The sequence below is a fragment of the Gadus chalcogrammus genome, chromosome 13 (assembly GCF_026213295.1).
Source record: "Gadus chalcogrammus isolate NIFS_2021 chromosome 13, NIFS_Gcha_1.0, whole genome shotgun sequence".
Lineage (NCBI taxonomy): Eukaryota > Metazoa > Chordata > Actinopteri > Gadiformes > Gadidae > Gadus > Gadus chalcogrammus.
In genome coordinates, this window is record NC_079424.1 from 11,154,021 (window position 1) to 11,175,269 (window position 21,249).

The 21,249-nt window shown below is 41.6% G+C and overlaps 3 protein-coding genes across 6 annotated transcripts; 1 reads left to right on the forward strand and 2 right to left on the reverse strand.

Annotated features, from left to right (window-relative positions):
• Window positions 1-690: 690 nt before the first annotated feature.
• Window positions 691-7,056, reverse strand: LOC130401859 (DDB1- and CUL4-associated factor 12-like). Its single transcript, XM_056605859.1, is given in 10 exon segments — window positions 691-1,413; window positions 2,598-2,660; window positions 2,662-2,777; window positions 3,147-3,309; window positions 3,413-3,478; window positions 3,608-3,795; window positions 3,926-3,986; window positions 4,099-4,380; window positions 4,837-5,127; window positions 6,592-7,056. Coding segments are annotated over 10 exon segments (1,449 nt in total). The 5' UTR covers window positions 6,652-7,056; the 3' UTR covers window positions 691-1,254.
• A 1,084-nt stretch (window positions 7,057-8,140) lies between these two features.
• On the reverse strand, window positions 8,141-14,880 carry LOC130401860 (ubiquitin-associated protein 1-like). 3 transcript variants are annotated; one of them, XM_056605862.1, is made up of 7 exons: window positions 14,390-14,880; window positions 13,341-13,389; window positions 13,053-13,177; window positions 11,463-12,275; window positions 11,190-11,348; window positions 10,896-10,997; window positions 8,141-10,408 (listed from the first exon to the last, which is right to left on the reverse strand). In XM_056605862.1, exons 2-7 carry the CDS (start codon window positions 13,378-13,380, stop codon window positions 10,268-10,270), a joined length of 1,380 nt encoding a protein of 459 aa, XP_056461837.1. In that variant the 5' UTR covers window positions 13,381-13,389; window positions 14,390-14,880; the 3' UTR covers window positions 8,141-10,267. The 3 variants fall into 3 exon arrangements, with proteins under 3 accessions (XP_056461837.1, XP_056461836.1, XP_056461835.1); XM_056605861.1 differs by having other exon boundaries at window positions 14,163-14,880; XM_056605860.1 differs by having other exon boundaries at window positions 14,401-14,878.
• Window positions 14,881-15,122: 242 nt separating this feature from the next.
• On the forward strand, window positions 15,123-21,243 carry LOC130401861 (ubiquitin-conjugating enzyme E2 R2). 2 transcript variants are annotated; one of them, XM_056605863.1, is made up of 6 exons: window positions 15,123-15,719; window positions 16,026-16,215; window positions 16,682-16,768; window positions 17,104-17,201; window positions 17,482-17,616; window positions 18,396-21,243. In XM_056605863.1, the coding sequence occupies exons 2-6, from the start codon at window positions 16,039-16,041 to the stop codon at window positions 18,670-18,672; spliced, it is 774 nt and encodes a 257-aa protein (XP_056461838.1). In that variant the 5' UTR covers window positions 15,123-15,719; window positions 16,026-16,038; the 3' UTR covers window positions 18,673-21,243. The 2 variants fall into 2 exon arrangements, with proteins under 2 accessions (XP_056461838.1, XP_056461839.1); XM_056605864.1 differs by having other exon boundaries at window positions 16,029-16,215.
• The last annotated feature ends 6 nt before the right edge of the window (window positions 21,244-21,249 follow it).

A 21,249-nucleotide genomic window follows, 5' to 3' on the forward strand; every position in this document is an offset into this window, starting at 1 on the left:
AAGGAATGCTTGATTCCTTGATAAAAAATAAAGGAAAAAGAAATAAAATCTTTTAATCGACTAACAAGAGAACATTGCACGGATGCTCAGATCAGAAGGGATGGAACCCCCTTACAAATGCCAGACTTCAGAGGAATTTAAACAATTAATGATAGTCTGTTTTTGGCTTCGTCTATGCTTATCCCAATGAGAGCTTTCATTGGATTAAATTGATGACACTAACACGCAGTAGTCAATTAAGCCGTTGAACCTTAAGTTAAGTGGCGGATTCCACAGCGCTTACCATATCAACAAGGGTGACAGTGGGGAAAAATAAATAAACCTCACAAAAATATAAACGGCCAGGGTTTTCAAATTACACACACGCACACACAAAAAAAAACATTGGCTTTGATAATTAATTGAAGAATTCCTACATATTTAGCAATAAGTTGGTACTGCCATTATCTTAGAGCGAGAAAATTAATTGTTCACTTGACTGGTATGATTTATGGAGAATATAAACATATTTCAAACAGTTCTGCGCAATCCAGCCAATCTATCAAGTCCCAAGTGCCCTCCAGTTAAATGTTGAAAACAAACTATTCCTCTCCTTTTAAAATGTATACATTTTGATGGGAGAATGAAGAACTGCCAAGAGTAACCAGAGTGTGTAAAGAGACAGTTGTGTCACTAGTTGCACATAAAACCCCTTGAACACTGATTCTTTTTTGATGTAGACCAGTTTCTACAATTCTTTTATCAAGGTAGTGAATGGTGAAAAACGTATAGAGATATATATAGATATATATACTTATATATATATCTTTATTCTTCGTATTTTTATTCGCAACTCTCTTGTGTGTTTCTCAGAGGTGACCCCGCAGCTCTTCAGAATTCACTGGTTAAATTGTCTTTACACCTGTACAATGAAAAGAAAAAGCACCTAAACAGTAGGAATTTCAAGGACTTGATGGAGAAGTGTGGCCTTGCAAATGGTGGATCCAGAAAACAAGGTTCACCATGCTATAGCGCAATTGGGAGAAAAAAAAAAAAGAGAACGCCATCATACATTAGGGAGTAGGATTGTGCTCCTGAGTCTACGTGTGATAAAAAGGCCAAACGGGAAAGATTAAATAGGGGAGGTGAAACCGCGGAGGGTCAAGGGTCCAAGCTGCAGGAGGAGGAGGGGGGGGGAGCGAGGGAAGGTCTGAATGAGAAGTCAAAGAGCCACAGGAGGACCAAGGGATGAGACAGGGACAGGGAGAGCAGTTTCTAGCTCCAGAGCCCTGCGTAGTTCCCATGCAAGCCGGAGCAGAGCGGACCACCGGCCACAAACAGCTTGGTGCCGGAGTCGTCATAGCAGTGGGTGTAGACGGCGTTGGGGAACGAGTGGATGTCCGAGAAGTAGCTCCTCCACGTTTCATCATGATTCTGGAGGAGTGAGGGTGGATGGGGAGAGAGAGAGACACACACACACAGACATTAAATACAGGTGAAGGGAGAGAGATGGGGAGGGGCGTAATAAGTGAAGAAAAAAACGGAACAATACAGCCGATAAACCCAACAATACAGCAGATAAGCCCATCCCGCTTACCGATAATCAGCCGCTTCTCATGGCAAAAGATTAGTGAATAAACTGCAGTTTGTGACCAACCAACATCCCTGGTAATTATATAAGTTAATTGTAGTTACTTATAAAGATTTGACTTGTTCAAACTGGGGTGCAAACTTGTAGGCCTACTCCAGTAAACAAGTACTCGCCATCAAACCGTAACGAATAATCCCAATGAGTTTTCATTCATTTGTATTCTTATGAATACATTATATATATATGATGATATGCATTTTGGTGAAGCTGTGTCGCAGGATATATAATTATAACAGGCTCAAATAAAGCCTTCACCATTATTTAGGGCTGTAACTTTAATAGGTGGTAGTGCTGATTGAAAGCTAAAGCTTTCAGTAGCACAAATACCAATTGAGTAGCACACACCTTTAAACAATTTTTTTGAAATAAATCGTTGCCACTCCTTATAGTTTGGCCTTGAATGCAAGATGGGGGAAGCCAATTCAAAATAAATAATAATAATTAAAAAGAAAATAATTACAAAAGGTGGGACAGAATATAGGCTGTTGAGGGTGAAATCCGAACACAGATCTGGCCACAGGTTTCGCATTCAAGAAGGGGTCAGTTTGGGCATCAGACCTGTGTTCCTATCTGGTGCATCCGATCACAAAAGTCACATTGACATGACAAATTGTTAACGCTGGATGCTTTGGTGACAAATTACTCCATAACCTCCAAGTGACCTCGTTTTCCTTTGTTGTCATCATTCTGGCTGGTTCAGGCAATGTTATTGACTGCTAAAATTGACCTTTTAGGTTTGGTTTATATAGTTCAAGAAAAGTATAGTTCTTTCACCTGATTTTAAATATATAATAGCAGCGCATTCCACTCGCAAATGTGAAAGTAAACTTATTTAACCTATTTAACTTCACAATCGTAAAAACATATGCAATCAGAACTGTCCCACTCTACAGCCCTGGTTTATCGGACCGATATTCGTACCTGTTCCCTAGGAGTAAATCAACTGAATTAAAAGCCAAGCACGTACCAGCCAGCCCTTCCCTGTGGTGAGCTTGAGGGTTCCTTCTCCTGGGCGCTGCCGGTACCCCGCCGGCCGGGTTCAGGGGGTCTTCCAGGAATCTCTGGGCCCGTATGTCGTAGAAGAGGAGGGAGCCTTGGCCGGTGCCCACCGTCACTATGTGTTCGTAGAAACTCACAGATCGAATCCCTGCACACGGACAAAAACAATGTTCAGGCCTTGGCTAAAAGTACATTACTCCCTGCTTAGTGTCCCACAAGCATTTTAAATAGATTACCATTAACACATTACTAACTAATTTTGTGTCGTTATTGTATTAGCATCAGTATTATTATTATTATTATTATATTATGAGAAGTAATGCTATATTTGGTTCCATGTGTTAAGTTGAATTTGATTTTAAACCAATGTTTTACACTTTGAGTAATCCTTTAAATCAATGCAACATACTAAATTCAATTAAATGTTATTGGAATAGCCATTATTCATGTCTCAAAAAGGAAGTCTCCTGGGGAAGCTTATATCTTGTACGGTGGGTGTCTTGGATGGAGTACTCACCACTTCCCCTCTCCCTGGAGTTGACAGACTTGATGCTCTGTGTTGGCTGTCGAGGATCCAGGAAAGAGACGTGAGCCTGTGAGCCGACTGCATACACTGACCAGTCCTGTCCGTACGCCAGACACACGTTCTCCTTGCAGTGGGGGAGCTTGGTGGACAGCAGCTAAAAGATGGAAATGGCGCATTCAAATTATGGAATGAAAGTGTCAGGTGGATGTTTAGGTTTAAAAGTATGAATGTGAAGTAGAGGCAATGTGCCCAGTTACCTTGCACAGGTTATGCTCAGCCTTCCAGAGGTGAAAGTAGCCGTCCAAAGATACAGCGCCTAACTCCTAAAAAATAATATGGTAAAAGGTAAAATGGTCAAATAAGGGTTAGTTTCAATAAGGGACTCGAAATGGACATTGTCATTCAAGTGTTCTGATATCTGGGTTTCCCCGTCTCCTCAGCACTAATGTTACCTTGTGGTTATTGTTGAAGGCCAGCGCTCGGACCTTACAGTTGTACGGGTTTGTGTACTCCTTGGGGATGTCCTTGAGTGCCCTGTGGGAGATGTGGGAGTAGCAGGGCACCGCTTCCTGACTCCTCTCAGCCTGGCCAAGCACGTCCTCAGTCACCTCCCACAGGCCCATGGAGCCATCCCTGGAACCTACAAATTTGGAGAAAACACTCTTGACTATGTGCTACAATCGTCAACCATGCATGTTCACAAGTCTCCGGTTTGGTTCCCGATCCATTTGTCAGTTCTTTACAACCGCAAAGGTAGTAAAGCTACTCACCAGAAACAGCCATGCTGTCACTTATCCATGCTATTGAGAAAATCCAGTCATTGTGGCCATCCTGAAAGACAAAGACCACAAATCAAAATAGTTATTTATATGATTGCTTAATTTTTTTTTTGAAATTGCGTACCTAGTCATAGGTAGGCAGTGGAAGCGGCTCAAGTACTTACATCTCCGACACAAACTGGGTCCAATGTGGGCAGGCGGTAGACGGCCAGGCTGTTAGGGTTGTCCCCTCCTGTGGCGAGGAGTGTCCTCGAGGGGTTCAGCTCAATGGCGTGAATACCACAGCCCTGTTGGTCAAGCCTGGACCGAGAGCCCGCAGTTGGAAGTAGGTGGCTGCCGACGGCGGCGCCAGCGCCCACTACCCCGGAGCCTCCGCTGGGACACTCCCGGTCTTTCAGCATTGGAATACGGGTAATCTGCCCGGTAAGGACATCCGCTACAAAGAGCTGCAGAGAGGAGGAAAGAAGGCATTTGTCAAATCAACAATTTCCTTCAGATTTTCCTGATGTCTCAGGGTAATGCTATTTTATGTGCCTTTCTGAAAGGATGCAAGAAAGGCAGACTTGTCTAATGCTAAAACTAAAAAGAAGATCTAGGCCAAAGCTGGGGCCTAGCTCGTCCAAGTCAGAAATGTCAATGTTCAAGCAGCTTGAACATCAACAAAAAAAAGTACAACGAACTAATATCTATAATACATTTACTTTGATCCCATATTGCTTTAGCACACAAACAAAATATTTGAACACACCATAATTGATTAAGTGACCACATGGATATGTATTGAGTTGTTCATAAATATTTCAATTTCTCTTAATACCTGAAAATGAAGCCCCTATTTACTTAATTTCTATGCTCCGGTTTAGGTTGGATAGTTCCTTAAATGCTACCAAGAGCCATCTCACCGTGTTACACTTGGTCCCACACACCACCTGGCGGTGGTTGAGCCACTGCGAGGCAAACACCTTGTTGAGGCGGCTCAGAGAGAACTCCCTCTCCTTGAGGATGCCTGGGAGCCGGCCAGCGGCAAACCCCCGGAGGCTCCGCTGAAGCCGCAACTCATGTTGCTGCTGTGGCCGAAATTCACGCCCGCGAAGGGCACACACCACCGAGCTCCGGCTGCCCCACCACTGATGGGCATGGCGCGAAGATGAAGAAACGCGACTCCGCTTGGGGGCAGACTGACACCAGCCCAACTGTCAAGACAAGATATTATAGAATGAACAATAGCAATGTTTTATACATCAAATATCAATATTTTCTTGTCAATGAGGATGTATTACCTATCTCCATAGAGTACATGAGGGCTCCAAGCTTTCTGACCCAGTTAAGAAAAATCCCCCTAGTCATTGTTGGATTTAGTACATACACCTCCAACAAGAACATTAGACCCTGCTTAGTGTGTTTTATTGATTTGGGTTTAACCTTTATGCAAGCAGACTTTGGACATTAGACAAGGTCACAGAGAGGATATAATATGTGAATACCTTTATTTGCATTCCTTAATACAAATTGTGGTAATCTTATGAACTAGTTGTAAGCGACCAAGAGGATCACAATTCTGGGGTCTCTAGATCGCAATTACTTCTATGGAAAGGCCTGTACATGAAAATATAAGACTTATCTGCTTGTATTTAATGTCGATCGACTAACCAATATTGCGACTCTACGGACAGCTTGGGTCATTCTCTTTGACTCCAAGCATTTTCTTAAGGGTTAGAAAAAGAAAAAAATACTTTCTGTCAATAATTCTGTAATGAGTTCAATCACTTAAGTACACCAAGCCATGGCAGACTTGACGGAAGTTTCTCATTCATAACAAACGTGGATTTTCGTGAAAGATAGGCCTATAGATACAAAGGATGCCAACGCTGTCGGTAGAGGTGTATTATTGGTGAGTTGAGCACCATGCACCAAGCAGATATGAATGAGCTGTTCATGTATAGATACGGCTCTCAAATGTAACATCGTCTTCGCTTGTGGCTACCTACAGCACGACTCCGCGTAAAGCGTATTCCTCCTATTTTATATATTTGAATAAGAATAAATCGATATACTTTGTATATCGGTGTGCATTTTACCAAGAGCATTTTTGTACATATATTTGACTAAACACACAAGGCATTGTCATACCTTAAATTACAAACGACCGCTAAAAACGTTTGGATTTCTGGTTCGATTTTTTAATTGAAAAACAAACAATTTCAAAGCCAAATGATTTACCGTAATCAACTGATTTAAAATACAAATATATACATTTCCTCATACGTGTTAAATACGACTAATGCTCGCCGTACAGGTTGGTAAAATGGTTCGGCGACTCTAACGCTGTACTTTGAACATTGTTCTTGTACATTAATGTTATGAAACGATGTGTCTTCTTAAAACATTTAATGGCACGCTACTCGTTAGCCTAGCCAACTACGAACATTCAAATACAAACAGTAAACCCACATTTTAAACACGATTACTTTTAATGGGCTTTTGCATGTATCGTCTTAGATGGGAATGATCAGCGAAATGACTAACCAAACCAAGCTGTCAAATGTTAAAAATGTATTTGTCACGAAATACTAAAACGAGCTAGCGCCTTTCCCAGCTAGGATGCTAACTTGTTCAGCTAGCTTACGGTACCATCGCAGCGCTCGGTTTCCGCCTACCTGTTGTTGGTCTTTGGGCTCCCCTGCTTTCCTTTTCCTGCTAACTGTTTTTCTCGCCATAGTCTGACACACACAATTCCCTCACCCACATGGAGGGTAATAGTGACACTGTAAACTGGATCATATAATGGCGATTAACTATGTTTTTCTTGGCCCTCGTCCGGTGGCAAACGAGAGCGATCACATAAAGGGTTAGGTTAGACACTAGCTAGGGTTAACGCTACTTGCTAACGTCAGCTAGCCTCTGGGTTCCGCAGAAAGTATCGGCACGGCGTTTCTTGGTTATCGATTCGGTCTCGACAGAGGAGCCTAGATGAGAGGCTCCCCTCTCCGCAATATTAACACCCGTTTTTTCCCGTTTTGAGAGTCGCGTCAGCAACGATGAAAACATTGACCCTCGCGCAGCCGCACTAAGATTAAATATCAACAAAAACAAGGTCGTTCGTGAACACTGACGTTATGTGCGTGCTCGTCCACTGGCTTCGTCACATGACATCATACCCCAAACAGCGGACCAATATTGGCGAATGTTTTGCGTTGGCAGCTACCAGTTTCAAAATTGTAACTTGATCATTTGAATATGATTGCCTAAAGACCCTGTTTTACGCCACAATAGACATTTGAACACATAGCATTGCTGATCACCACTTTCATTGAATACTTAGTGGTTTAGTGGTTTCTTTTTTTCTTTTCTTATGTAGCACTTTGAGATTGTTTGCTCAATTTAAAGTGCATTACAAATAAAATTCATTATTATTATTTTATTATTTAGTGACACAGGTGTCGTCACACCTGTGGTGTTCTGGGTGTAAAATAACTGCTATTTGAAATGAATGGTACTATTATATTAACTTCATCCAGCAGATGAAAAACATCCCGACAAACCCAAATACGTGGTTACATAACCATGAATTGCTTTGTCACATGACAAACGTCTTATTTTCAGTGAAAGAGAATCAAGATGGAAATTTGAGTGCCACCAAGTGACAATCATCTATATACTGGTTTCTAGCACAAACCAAACAGGAAAAACAGTAACTCAGGTTGCTGACAAACTGTTTGAGTAAAAGTCCCTTACGTTTCATCAGTTGGATATCATTGGTATAGCGTAGGGTTAGCAATCAAGGAGATTTGACTTTCTGTAGACTTTTATATGTTATCATTTGATCTCCTTTAATCACCAATCCAGACACACACAGTATACATGTCCAGCTTTGGTTTCCCCATCACAACCCTCCGACAACTAATAATATGAATTGGAAGTTGCCCTAGAAACCTGGGATTCCGGTCTAATTTATAAGGTATCCTTCACAGTGGAGGCGAAATTTAACTTTAGTTTACTAGCTGTTCAGAGTAGGCCACATATTATATAGAATTTTACGCACGCACGCACACACACACACACACACACACACACACACACACACACACACACACACACACACACACACACACACACACACACACACACACACACACACACACACACACACACACACACGCATATATAATCAAATTGTGTAATGCAATGTAACATAAAGCAAAAGGGGGCAGAAGTTAAACATGTCATCAAAATAACAGTTTTATTCTGCATAAGACAGTCTCAAACAATGAAATCTGGTGTGCATACAATAGGAAGAAATCCCTTAGGATATGAACTACAGATTTAGGCTTAAGTTTGTCAATCAATAAGAATATGGTTTGTATTTTGGAGAACTTATTAGTATTTTGCACAATGCATCTTCCTTTAAACAAAAAAGGCTTTGTTGATAAATGCAATTTACTTTAGATTCAGGGATCTTAGCATCAGCTTTGGACCAATGCAATGAAACAATGTAGTTTCAATTATAGAATGTTTGTTGCAATCCTCATGGTGTCCATTTTATTTTATATGTAACCAGTTTCCAGCAGTGAATCAATTACAAAATATAGTTTTGGTATTGGCAACAAAGAGGCATATATGAGCAAACCTATTACTCTTAAACACTCGTTTGGCTGTTTCTAGGTCCTGGACCAATTCTAAGCAGAGGAAGTTGTCACGTTTAGCCCCATACTGATTTTACTTGAAGCCCTTAATGTGACACCATGTCTTTTACAATCCCAGTCCACACAAAGCAGTGGTTGAAGACCCTTGGGAGAGACTCTAATCGGGCACAGAGAGCAAGAGAGAGGTTGGGGTTGTACCATCATGAAAAATACTTTTCACATCTGAAATGTGTGAATATATATTTCAACTTAAAAAAGAATAAAACAAAGACCAGTCGAGATTAAATTCAGTTTGCATTACATGTCAGAACAGATAACTTTAAGTGTATGAATATGAAAGTCAAACAGCTACAATTATTTTGGATTAAACTGTGTTCCATGAAACCAATGAGAATAAAGAACAAACAGCATCAAATCAATGAGAACAAATCTGCCTTTTCCCAAACATCTGCCATGCCTTATCCCCATTATTATATTTGCAGAGGCTGAAAAGTGCTGGTCACCAGTCATTCATTGTTAATTGGGTCTATTGCACTCTAATATGGCTGGAAATCACACACTTCACATTATTTAACTTTCCCCCCAGACTTATTTTTAGTCCCTAAACAGAACCCATTATAATCGAAAGGGTGCCTTGTCATTTTTTTTTACAATACAGAATTGCACATGACTCCATAACCATTTTCTCCAACCAAAGTGTCAGTGTACGATATTTAAATAAGTTGATCATCTACCAAATGGGATAGTTTTTGCCATGTTTGACAAACTGGTGCCACAAAAGGTATGCATTGAGACATGTCCTAATATTTCTCTGCGAAAGAACTGACCTCTTCCTCCCAAATCTTTAAGCAATCTATTCCAGTGCAGGTTGAAGAGCCCACTATTACAGCAGAGGCAATTAGAATACATTTTAGAATCCATTATGCAATTCCTAAAAAAGAAACAAAACAAAAGGTAATAGGGAAAAAAAAAAAGGTGCCCTTCAGAAAACAAAGATGAATAATAAGTGAAAACATGAGACAAGTAAGAGTATAACCAAGCGCCATGAACCAAAACAGAGAGGGCACTTCTTGGGAGTCAGTTCTCTGTCTGGTGGCGGTGCCTTTGTGTGTGTTTAAAGTTCAGATGTTTGTTGGTTCATTCTAAAGACAGCCTCCTTAGGTCCTCAATCCCCTTGATCTCTATGTACTGCCTATGCTGCACTGAACGTTGGAAGAATGCAGCTTAGTTAACTGACAAGTGTCAGTATGTGAAACTTGTTTTTCCTCTTCTGGTGTGGTGTGAATCTGGCTCCAGATTCCCTTCTGTTTGCTCTCAGAGCCCTCATCAAATTATGCCACGCCTTTGAAAGTGCTAGCTGATCAACTCGAAAGCGTCAGACTGTTTCCATGCCAAGAGAATCTTGGCTTTTCATCAAGCAGTACCAACTGTGGTATTCAACCACAGGATTTAGGAAAAGACAAAAACAATACATTTTTGACTTCCTCCGCTCTAGGCACACAGTATTTAAGAAGTACAGAGGCATGTTTTCAACACAGAGCGGGAATCAAGGCCCTCTCTCCTTCCAAAAGCAGAGTGAGTGGGCCTGGTGTCATTAAGGTAGGCATAAGGAAGGGATTGGGGGAGAGTGGGGGGAGCGACCGAGGGAGACAAGCCTTGCACTGGGCATTGACTTCCCAACCAGCTTGGCTCAGCTGGCTGTGGCACGTGCCATCAGGTCCTCGAGAGCCTTATCCTGGTCATTGTTGTGGACCAGTAGCACCTCTTTTATAGTCTCTCGCTCAAAGCCCATCTCACCAAATCTTGACATCAGCTCAAGAAACTGCAAGGCCTGAGGGGGAAATAAGAACGTGTTACACAATTAAAGGGCATCGCGCAGGTACAATTTATTATATCAATTTACATTGAGTGCTCTAAGAAATGGGTTAAAATAACAATCTATAGTTCTATGGGACAGATCATGAGGGGAAAGCCTATGTAGGCACCCTGACACAAATAAGCATTGTCATGTCATACTGCACGAGGATGACAATTAGCAAGCAATGGCCTGGTGTATTCTCCTTGTGATGCGTTTGCGTCAAATTCAATATTTTGGTCGGCGTGCATATTGCGTTGTAATTCTGAGCATCACAACATGAACATAGTGTTGAACTCGATTTGCTTCATGCTTTCCAAAAAACCTTAATTAATTGGGAGTGCCAAAGTTCCATTGGCGCTTTAATGAAAACAGTGAATACAGTTAGACAATACAACATATCAATGATGTTGTTGATAGTTATAACTCAATTTGCTACAACAATTATAATTATAGTACACACCTTTTCTTCTGAACACTTGTACATCTCTAGACACTCCTCCACAGCAATGGCATCAAATCCCCGCTCACACAGACGTCCATGCACAAACAAATAGTCCAGCACCTGTGACACAATTGATTTAGGTTTATAGCTGAATCGATGTTCTTAAACCAGGTGAACCTGTTCAGATCACATTCCCTGGATTACAGGGCATTTGTATCATCTGTCAAATTGTTCACGTTAAGAAGCTTGTTGGCTTTAACATAGGCAAACAGTAGTGTTTGGGATAACAGATGTGTTGAGCGGGGACCCCACCTGCTCCACATTCTGCCCTTGTTTCTGCATGGCGCGCAAGACTCCCTCATAGGAGTATCCCATGCCAACGATGGTTTCAACACACTGGCGCTCACTAGGGGTCAGGCTGAGAAGAGCTCCCCCGCATGGCAGACCCCCCGTGCCCGCCCCTGGGTGGGTCTTCAGAGGGGACAGAAAATACAAATACAAATGAATAAATAATTAAATTTCAATGCACATTTGAATAATTATTTAAAGACAATTTAGGATTAAACTAGTCAATCAACTGCATACCGGTTTCGGAGCTCCGTTCCTAGGGTGGCTGGATGGGTCCGGGGGAACAATCACATGGGTCTTTGGGAACGCTGGTGGGCTGCCATTTACTACGTTACGTCGGGGAACTGGGACTGGAAGAGGGTGGTAGCCCATGCGAGCTGGCTCACTGTCACCAGGATCGGATAATTTGGGAAATGTAAGCGACCGGATGTTACAGGGTCGATCGTCCGAGTCCAGTGCTCCTCTACCCGGGCCCCCTGCTCGATCCATGTCCATCAGACCAACAAACCCATTCGGTTTGTGAACAAAGCCTGGCTTAACCAGGTGGCTGGTGTTGGTGTTAGGAGGAGAGCTACCATGCACGACTGGCGGAATCTGGGCAGGCTCTGGTGGGGAAATAGAGGGAGGAGGCGGGGGCTGTGGTTGGCTCTCGAGGATATTGCGTAGCTCCTCCCTATCATCTAAAGTCTTGAGTTCCAGCTTATCAAAAGGGTCCTCTTCCCGTTCAAAGTCAGCCAGGTTGAGGCAATGCACTAAAGGAGTGCTGGGCAGGGCCTTCCTAGGCCCCAGGCTCGGTGCTGGGAGTGGGGTGAGGATGTCATTGTGGCAAAGTCCTGCTAGAACTGGGTTGAGTGCAGGTGGTGGGGGGTCCTGGTCCTTTCCGGAATGTCTGTTCCCATCTCTGTTGTCAACATCCTGGGCCAAGGCAGCCTGGGTCTCTGCTTCCTGTCTGGCTGCAGCTGCTGCTTCTTCTGCTCTCGCCTCGCCTGCCCGGGCCTCGGCCAGCTCTTGTCCCCAACGCACACTTCTCCTCTCCAGGGAGAAGTCATACTGCAGAAAAGCATATGGAGGCAGTTGAGAAAAATACCCCTACTGGGAACTATACAACCAGTGCCGCTTAGCCACAATCAACCTCTGAGCATTTGTTACGAGCACAGACATGGACGCATTTGCATTTATAGAGAAGACTCCCTAATAAGGGAGAAGGATAGTCTAGTGGTAAGCAAAATGCCTGCACGTTAATTCCATGGATCCAAAGGCGCTTTCAGGGCACTGTTTGTTTGGAGCATTTGTTCCTCACCCTGGTGAAGTTCCCTCATTGGTTCGGTTTCTTTGGGCATAGGTCAACTGATCAATCTGATTTGGTTGCTGACCGATACAAGATGACCCTGGATTATTTTGTTTTGTTTATGCTGTTTGTGGTGAGAACGAAATCTGACTGAACAGACCGACACAACTTTGGATACACCATAACATACCTGTGACTACTGTGTCTACATATTTTTCGCTTAAATTAGCCTAGGTAAGCTATGCATGCTAATGCCAAAGGCTACGGCATCGAGTAGAAGGTAACGGTTAACAAGATGGAATTTAAATATTTTATGTTCAAAGTATCCGGCTTCTAAAGAGACGCTACTTGCAAACAGCTTTTGAATGTGGGATCCCTATTTCGTTAACATTCTGTTTATTGTGGTGTCAGCTAGGCAAGCAAATGTATTATGTTCAGAACTGGTTAACTGACCGGTCATTTCAATTAATGTCAATATTACAGTAAATAACCAAGATTAGCATAAACATTCCTTGACGCCATTATTAAAGCAAACAGACCTGCAGGTCACTCAGTACGGAACCACAATCAGGTAAACAGAACCCAACAGGCAGCCCAACTTTGGCAGGGCAGCGGAACCGCTCGTTGATTTTGAAGGGAACATCTTCCAGGTAACTGAGGGGACCTAACGTAGGGCAACGAAAGAATAAAGTTTAGCAAGAGCTTAAAAACATTTTCATGGCAAGGGGTGGCCCCATTTTATTTGAACTACAATGAATTGAGGGATAGAAAGAGAAAACTAAAATAATACTGCAGAGGAATTTAAAGCAAATTAAATTGATATTAACCATTGTTGTAGTTGTCCGATCCAGACTTCCTTGCAGCCATTTAGAGATTCTGTAAACAAATAGCAAATTAAGAAATTAATAGAAAAGAACATAGCATCAATATGACATTCAATCAGTGCATCTCATGAGATCACTGTGACCCCCTGGGCTTTAACTGGTTCCTATTCAGATAAGTCATTATCTTAGCTTAGTTTATATAAAGGATATCTTGATGCAAGAAGAAAGGTTGTCTAATTCAAAGCTCAAGCTCATCATTATGCTAGACACCATTTCAAATTGTACTTATTAGCTCTGCGCATTCCAGATTACTTTTTTTTTTTAAAAAATAGGTAATTTTCTTATTCAGTCATGCTCTAGCAAAATAGGGTGCTTTATTGAAACGGCTTATTGATAAATAACTTACAAATGATTACATGTTGAGTGATTCGCTTGTCATAAAGGGATTTGCTAATAGATGTATACAACAGGTTGCGTCCATTGAACTAAAATCTGATACTAAATGTCAAATTATTGCCAGGTCCCTAAAATAAATAGTAACGTTAAACAAATGAATTAGCAAGGAGACTTGTACTATGACAGCATACTCGAGGATTCATTTTCGATTTTGAAGGTTTTAGATGCAATGTAAACATCCCATGCACTTTAGGTAATGATTACCTGTACAGAAAGAGCAATCAACCATCTACCAGCTCACTTGCTCAACTACCTCATATTATATACAGAGAGCGACAATAAGGACATTTATCAAACTGTCGCCTTAAAACAAGCTATCGTTGTTCCGTTATGCTTTAATCAGCAACAAGCGAAACTAAATGTACTCACCTTTAAGGAGGTGACGAACACAGAAGTTATGGTTCGTCACATTTATAGTAAACGATAATGATTCTTTCAAATGTATGTTTGCAATGTATGTGTGTTTTTAGGTAAAACGCAAACGTTGACGCGTAAAGCTTAGCTATGCTGCTGGCCTGGTGGTAGTAGTTGTGTTGTGTCTGGCTGACTCAATGCTGCCACCGCCCATGTAAAACTGACTCAACATTTACACACACAGGTATTGTACCAGTATCCGCACGTCTTGTTCTTCCAAAATCCAAATGGTCGCTTGCTGAGATGACTCCTTGCTTCGAGTGTGTTTTTGCACAGGAGTATTATTTATATTGAAATCTCTTTCCTGCTTCATCGTGGAACGCCATCTTGATTTGTCAACCTTCCTTCCTCGGGTTCCTGTTTGACGTCACCGCTTCACGCAGATGACGGAAGCTCTTTCGCTTGCTGATGGTTCGTTCGAGTACTTTCCAAATGTATATAAAGAAGGTGGGGTTCACCTGTTCATTTTCATTTTTTTGGTAGTGTTGTATATTTTATATGCACACCTCAGATAACCTGTCAAACTGAATACATAGAATCCCTATCCCTGCTGTGATCATTGTTAGCTTACTTTTCAGAGTGGTGTAAATGGTGCGTTCAGTTACACCTCGGCGACCTCAAAAATGTTTTGGAAGAAAACTGCAGTAAACATTTTCATAATCAGATGTCTCTCTCATATTACACATTAATCCTGTTTTACTCTTTCGTTTTATCTCATTTGATGTGTTATGTAGTTGTACCTTATTACTTTGATTTAAAATCTTAAACAATATAATATATAATAACAAAATGTCAAATGTCCATTTGTTATGTAGCCCAACTATTATATCCTAAATATGTTTGTCTTAGAATATTTATCTTTAGAGATTGGTAATATCGACAGTGTGCGCGCACGTCGGGTTCAGAAGTAAACGTTCGTGCGTTTACAGACACGCGCAAAGGTAGCCGGAAGTATCGATGGTAGAAAATAAAAAATCGATAAATACACAGTGAATCGCTAATACAGGTATTTCGTTGACTGCCCCTTCCGCGAATACAAACTCGATTATTTGCGGCGTCTACACGGTCGATGTGCTGGACGGGATGACAACAGCCAGAACAAAATCTTCCATTTTAACGAAGTTCCTCGGTGGGGTTTAGCTGACGTGGGGAGAAGTTGAGACTGCCAGAGAGCAGATAAACAAACATAAACAAGCAGGGATCAGCTGAGCGCTTTTCCGATCCGAACCAACAGGACGAAAATGTCAAGCAGGGCACTGTTGATTCCAATAATGATGACCGTGATATCTTGATTTACATTGGTGTTAGCTCCATGTCATTTGTCAACATTGGCACACAAAGAATTTTGGAAACAACACGAGGAATAACGTTAGCCATAGACCATTACAGAAAATCCACCATTAGCTGCCGCTGCCGTTTTCCAAGATTAGGTAATATTATGGACCGAAAGTAGTTTTGCTTCAAGTAGTCCACTGTAACGAAACGAATACTTATCAAAGAGCAAGACGTCAGGTAATCATTGCTCAATAACTTCGCCTTTCCCCATAAGGCCCTAAATCACATACAATGCCACTTACATAGCATAGCCATTTTGTCTTGAATATTCAGTGGTTATGTCAGTTAAGAATATGTTTTTGTTATTAATTGAGCTTGAATGTACCTCAAATGTTCTAGAATAATTGTAGTCCCTGTTTACGAATGCACCCCCCTTATATTTAACCAAACACTTTAATGTAAAACCCTAATTTTGTGTAAGAATCAGATCTGAAAAGGATTGCATTTATTTATTTTCTCTTCCAACGTTCTTATTTGTGTGAGAAGTGGGATAAGAATGGCCCACCAGACCACCCCAAGCTCCCAGAAGGCCCTGATGATGGAGTTGAAGTCTCTTCAGGAGCAGCCAGTGGAGGGATTCCGCATCACACTGGTGGAAGAGTCTGACCTGTACAACTGGGAGGTGGCAATTTTTGGTCCACCAAACACACTCTATGAGGGAGGCTACTTTAAGGTGAGCCAAACTCGAAAAAACATTGATTTAAATTTGCATTCAGTGATTTGGCCAATGGGTTATATCCAAAGGTATAAAAGCCTGTGGCAATGTGTATTTGTTATCATTGGATGTTTTCTACATTAAGCAAAAGTGTGCCTTTAGAAAAGTGAGCAATATGGTCTGCTTGTGAATGGGGTTCACAAGCTAGGTTTAGCCCTAGAAATAAAGAATGTCTTTTGATACGGCTGCATGTTAGACAAATCAGGCTAATGTAAGGACAATTTGTTTTGACCATGTTAATGTTCAGATAGTCATGGGCATTTGCCATTATTAACGTGCTAGAGATTATAGATTTAGATAAAAACCTTAGTCAATTGAACGATAATGACAAGTAGTAAGTTGCATCCACAAGTAATATTGCCATGGTCACATTTAAATAGACTAGTAATCTATGATGCGTATACCTTTATCGGATTCCTTTCAGGCCCACATCAAGTTCCCGATCGATTATCCATACTCGCCGCCAACCTTCCGCTTCCTCACCAAGATGTGGCATCCCAACATCTACGAGGTATAACATTCATATAAACTCGAACACTCCTATGGGTTCGACAGCTTTTTGAACATGCAATTAATCTTTTCATATTCATTATGTAACCAAGTATAGAATTTCTTATTTGTTTTTTAATTTATGTCATTATTTTACCATTATTAGTCTTGATATCATGTTGGTTTCTGCATTGTGAAGTTGAAATCTTTTTACTGTTTCCACAACACCTTCACAGTCGCTATATTTATGAAACGATACTACCAAACAACAACTTTTCGTTATTCGATTTAATGATTTGTGTAAGGCAATATTTTCTGTGAGCTTTTCAGACTGTGAGTTCTGGTTGGTCTTTCCAGAATGGGGACGTTTGCATATCCATCTTGCATCCTCCTGTGGACGACCCTCAGAGTGGAGAACTTCCTTCAGAAAGATGGAATCCCACTCAGAACGTTAGGTAATAACATCTCGCCGCTAATCAGTTACGTCCGTGCCCCTTGTGGATGTCATGTGGTCCAATTTGAAGATGCACAACCTTTTGATTACTCTTTCTATAATAACGGCTTACCGAATGTAATTCAAATGCCATAAGACTCCAAATGGTGTTTGCTGCTCTTTAGCACTGTATGCATTTAGTATTTATATTCTATAGAAAAAGAGGTCAAGGTTTTTAGATGATAGACCTTTTCTTAAACAGCAACATTTTCTGAAGTCATTTTGTTTGTTCTTATCCCTAGGACCATTTTACTAAGTGTAATTTCTTTGCTCAATGAGCCCAACACGTTCTCCCCTGCCAACGTGGACGCGTCCGTCATGTTTCGTAAGTGGCGGGACAGCAAGGGCAAGGATAAAGAATACGCTGAAATCATCAGGTAATACGCCAACAGCAATACGCCATCAGGGAATACAAATCTAGACACTAAGCTACATGTAATTAAACACTGAAACGTACAATGAAGGAATTTATATCCTGCCTTATTTATGATTTGTCAGTTCTACTAGTTACATATATATACTGGAGTTAATTTGAGTAAAATCATCTTAGAGGAGAATGCATATCTGTTAATTCTCTAATCTTGATCATGTTAAATATTCAGGAGAACATATTGTAAATTATCTGGTCAATTACCGGGTAGAGCGCGTACCGCTGAGGCTCAGTCCTTACCTTAGCAACCCAGATTTGATTCCTGCCCGTGGTCCTTTGCTTCATGCCTTCCCCTCGCTCTCTCATACCTCCTGTCTATCTCACTCTATCATAAAGCATTAAAATGCAAAAATAAATAAATATGAGAACAAGACCGATATAAATCAAGCCTTTGGAAGCTATAGTAGGAGTCATCTCATCATTGATTTTAGTATTTGGTCTAAATATCTTTTATATTTCATGATGAAATGATACCACTGGGAAATACTGGGGCTGGGTAGGAATGTTTGGATCATCGATCAAATGTGACAATGCAAGCTGGTTATGTTTACATTGCGGCATCTACAGTCAACCCACCTGATAGTTGGGGAGCTTACACAAGTCCACACAACTAAGACAAAGAGGAATTCCGTGGCATGATCACTACTGGATCCACGTGTTAACTGAGTATATACGTGAAGCTAAATGTGTAGTTGATCAACAACCTGTCCCTCCTCGGCCCGGCAGGAAGCAGGTGCTGTCCACAGCAGCAGAGGCGGAGCGCGACGGGGTGAAGGTGCCCACCACCCTGGCAGAGTACTGCGTGCAGACCAGGGTGCCGTCCCAGGACAGCAGCTCGGACCTGCTCTACGACGACCTCTACGATGACGACATGGAGGAAGAGGACGATGACGAGGACGAGAGCGAGATGGAATCTGGCGGAGAGGCCAGCACCACCGGGGGTAGCGGCACGTCCACCCGCCGCTATGACAACCAGGACGACTCCGGCAACGAGGATTCATGATGACCTGACTGGTCTCTTGGTCGTGCTGCAACCGCCTCCATTTTTTAATTTCTTTTGAAATTGAAGTGTGTGTGTGTGTGTGTGTGTGTGTGTGTGTGTGTGTGTGTGTGTGTGTGTGTGTGTGTGTGTGTGTGTGTGTGTGTGTGTGTGTGTGTGTGTGTGTGTGTGTGTGTGTGTGTGTGTGTGTACTTGTCGTTGTGTGTATCAGTCGGTTTGTGTGACTGGCTCTGATTGAATTTGTTTGTTTTCATCAGGAGTCTGAATAAGGTAAAGTTTGTGGCTTGACCCTCTTAACGGCTGGCTAACTCATTCTGTATCTGTCCTGTCTTTCGGATCTCCTTCCCTCGTCGTCATTTCAGTCAGTCATTTTTTGTGCCTCTTCAACATAGCTAATTTGTCTTTCTGTCCCAAATTTGATGCAATCTACTACATCCTGCAAACAAAAACGTACCTTCACACAACACCCATCTGGACCAGTCCCCTGTACATCTCCCACTTCACATCACATCATAAGGAAAAGAAGATATGAGGAAGGACAATGTGAAGAACATGACGGTGAGCTCTCCTGACACTGGATGGAGTATCCCAGGTGAACCTAAACCTCACGTCTCTGCCTCTTAAACCTCAGGGCCTCTGCAGACTCTATGCCAGGAGAGGAATAAGTCAAAGTAAAAACTATACGCCTCCTCACCTTCATTTTCCTCTTACTTTTGTCTCTGTGGGTGTTGTTCGAGGACAGGGATTCATGATAAAAAATGTATACAGTATCCCACCACCGATAAGTGTAGACTGAGTAACTCACGGTCCAGAATAGCCAATTTTTTTCGTTCTTGGCGAGTCAAAAATCTGGCCATTTAACGAAACTTTGCACTATGTGAACTTTTCGATTCCATTCAAGTCCCAAGAATATTGTTACTTTTTGTGCTTTAATTAAGCCAACACATTGTTACCCCAAACAGGACAGAATAACGTATGTTGAGTGACCGAAACTAACATTCAAACATTTATTGCAATCAATCTGAACAAAAGTACAAATTGCTTTTTTTGTGTGCACCTTCTATTATTGGACTTTTACTCATGCCATTACTCCACTCTGCCTCTTCTTCAACTGGTTGAACATCTTGTCACCTTAGAATTGTCTGAATTAACCCCAATGGTTTGTCCAGTTGGATAACTGGACAAACCTTTCACATGGCCTGTGTTCTGTAACCGTTTCTGGCAGCCTGCACGGGCGTGGATTTGACTGGTTTAGTTGAAATCTCTCTTCAGCCTGAATTGAGAATCACAATGTGACTAATTATGTTAAAGGTATAATCCTAACAATGAAAGCCATGCTCTGTTTTTAGTTATCCTGCTTGACGCTTCTTTTTTTAAACATTTTGATTCTAGTCATAACATTTTGCAGAGCCAAGGACCTGGCGTACCTTTTTATTACACACACACACACACACACACACACCCGCATACACATATGGATGGACTTACTTCCAAGGAAATCCAGTTGCTCGACAAATATCGACAAACTTTCAAGTGCTATAGAGGGATTGATGCATGTAGAAGGTTCTCTCCTTGTTCTCCTGGAATTCCTGAAAATGGATCTTGTGACTCTTGACTGTGAAACAAAATGCTTTATCTTCCATATTGCTCACCGCATTTGGGACACAAAGGTGAATGAGGAAGGAACTCCTGCTCACCGAATTGGGCCAATTGTGGATCCAGTGGTCATTCACATTACAGGGATTGACTGCATGCTATGGATCTCCTCCTCGCCCAAGAGCAGAAGACTGATGTCAATTCATGGGAGGACTGATGAGCATTAAGAGAACACATTTTCACAACCCATGTCCATGTTATATTCAGAGAGTAGAGCCAGCAGTAGTTCCTCTTTAGGGCTGGTCTTCGGCTTAGCTAATAAAAAGAGGAAATGTTATATCTTAGAAGTCACCCTTTTTTGTAACTCGTTTGTTGCCTTTTTGTTTTTTTTGTTTCCTTAGAATGTAGAGACCATGAAAAGGTTCCCAACACCCCACACACATAAACACACCCACTACACGCACACTAGTATCTTATTTGAAAAAAACAACATTTGAAAGTGTATATGGAAAATATATATATCCATTTTTGGGGTAGGTCGAAGGTGGATTCACTTAGTTCTTTCCATCCATGAGTGTGTATTTGGAGCATGTGTTTTCTGCGCCCTAAATGCCCTTTTGAGGATGAAGTCTACACACTTATTGGACTGAGAACTGATGTAGGCCCCCACAATCTTATGTGTTCACTTGGCCTTCTTTGATCGTCTGTTTCAATCCGTTTTGTTTGCGAGGATAAAAAATGTCACATGAGATTTATATTGTATGAACTACATTGTTGGGTTTTTGTTTGTGATTTTAGCGTCAGCATTTTACTGACATGCCATTGGAAATTGACAATGCATTGAGGGGTTTTGGCTTGATAAAGGGGGGGAACTATTGCAAAAGAAACATACAGCATACAATTATTGTGAAATGTTGGCAATTTATCCAAATAAAATAGTTTGTCATTGGAGTACTTTGTAATCGGTTTTCACCTTGTTTGTCA

Bases quoted from the DNA above. Each gene is read 5' to 3' on its own strand.
- LOC130401861 (XM_056605863.1), top strand. From the start codon at position 16,039: ATGGCCCACCAGACCACCCCAAGCTCCCAGAAGGCCCTGATGATGGAG. The intron at 16,216-16,681 runs GTGAGCCAAACT...GATTCCTTTCAG, and splicing joins ATGAGGGAGGCTACTTTAAG to GCCCACATCAAGTTCCCGAT. The intron at 16,769-17,103 runs GTATAACATTCA...TGGTCTTTCCAG, and splicing joins GGCATCCCAACATCTACGAG to AATGGGGACGTTTGCATATC.
- LOC130401860 (XM_056605862.1), bottom strand. From the start codon at position 13,380: ATGGCTGCAAGGAAGTCTGGATCGGACAACTACAACAATG. The intron at 11,349-11,462 runs GTATGCAGTTGA...TCCCCTCTGAAG, and splicing joins GGAACGGAGCTCCGAAACCG to ACCCACCCAGGGGCGGGCAC. The intron at 10,409-10,895 runs GTGTGTACTATA...TTTCCCCCTCAG, and splicing joins ACAAGTGTTCAGAAGAAAAG to GCCTTGCAGTTTCTTGAGCT.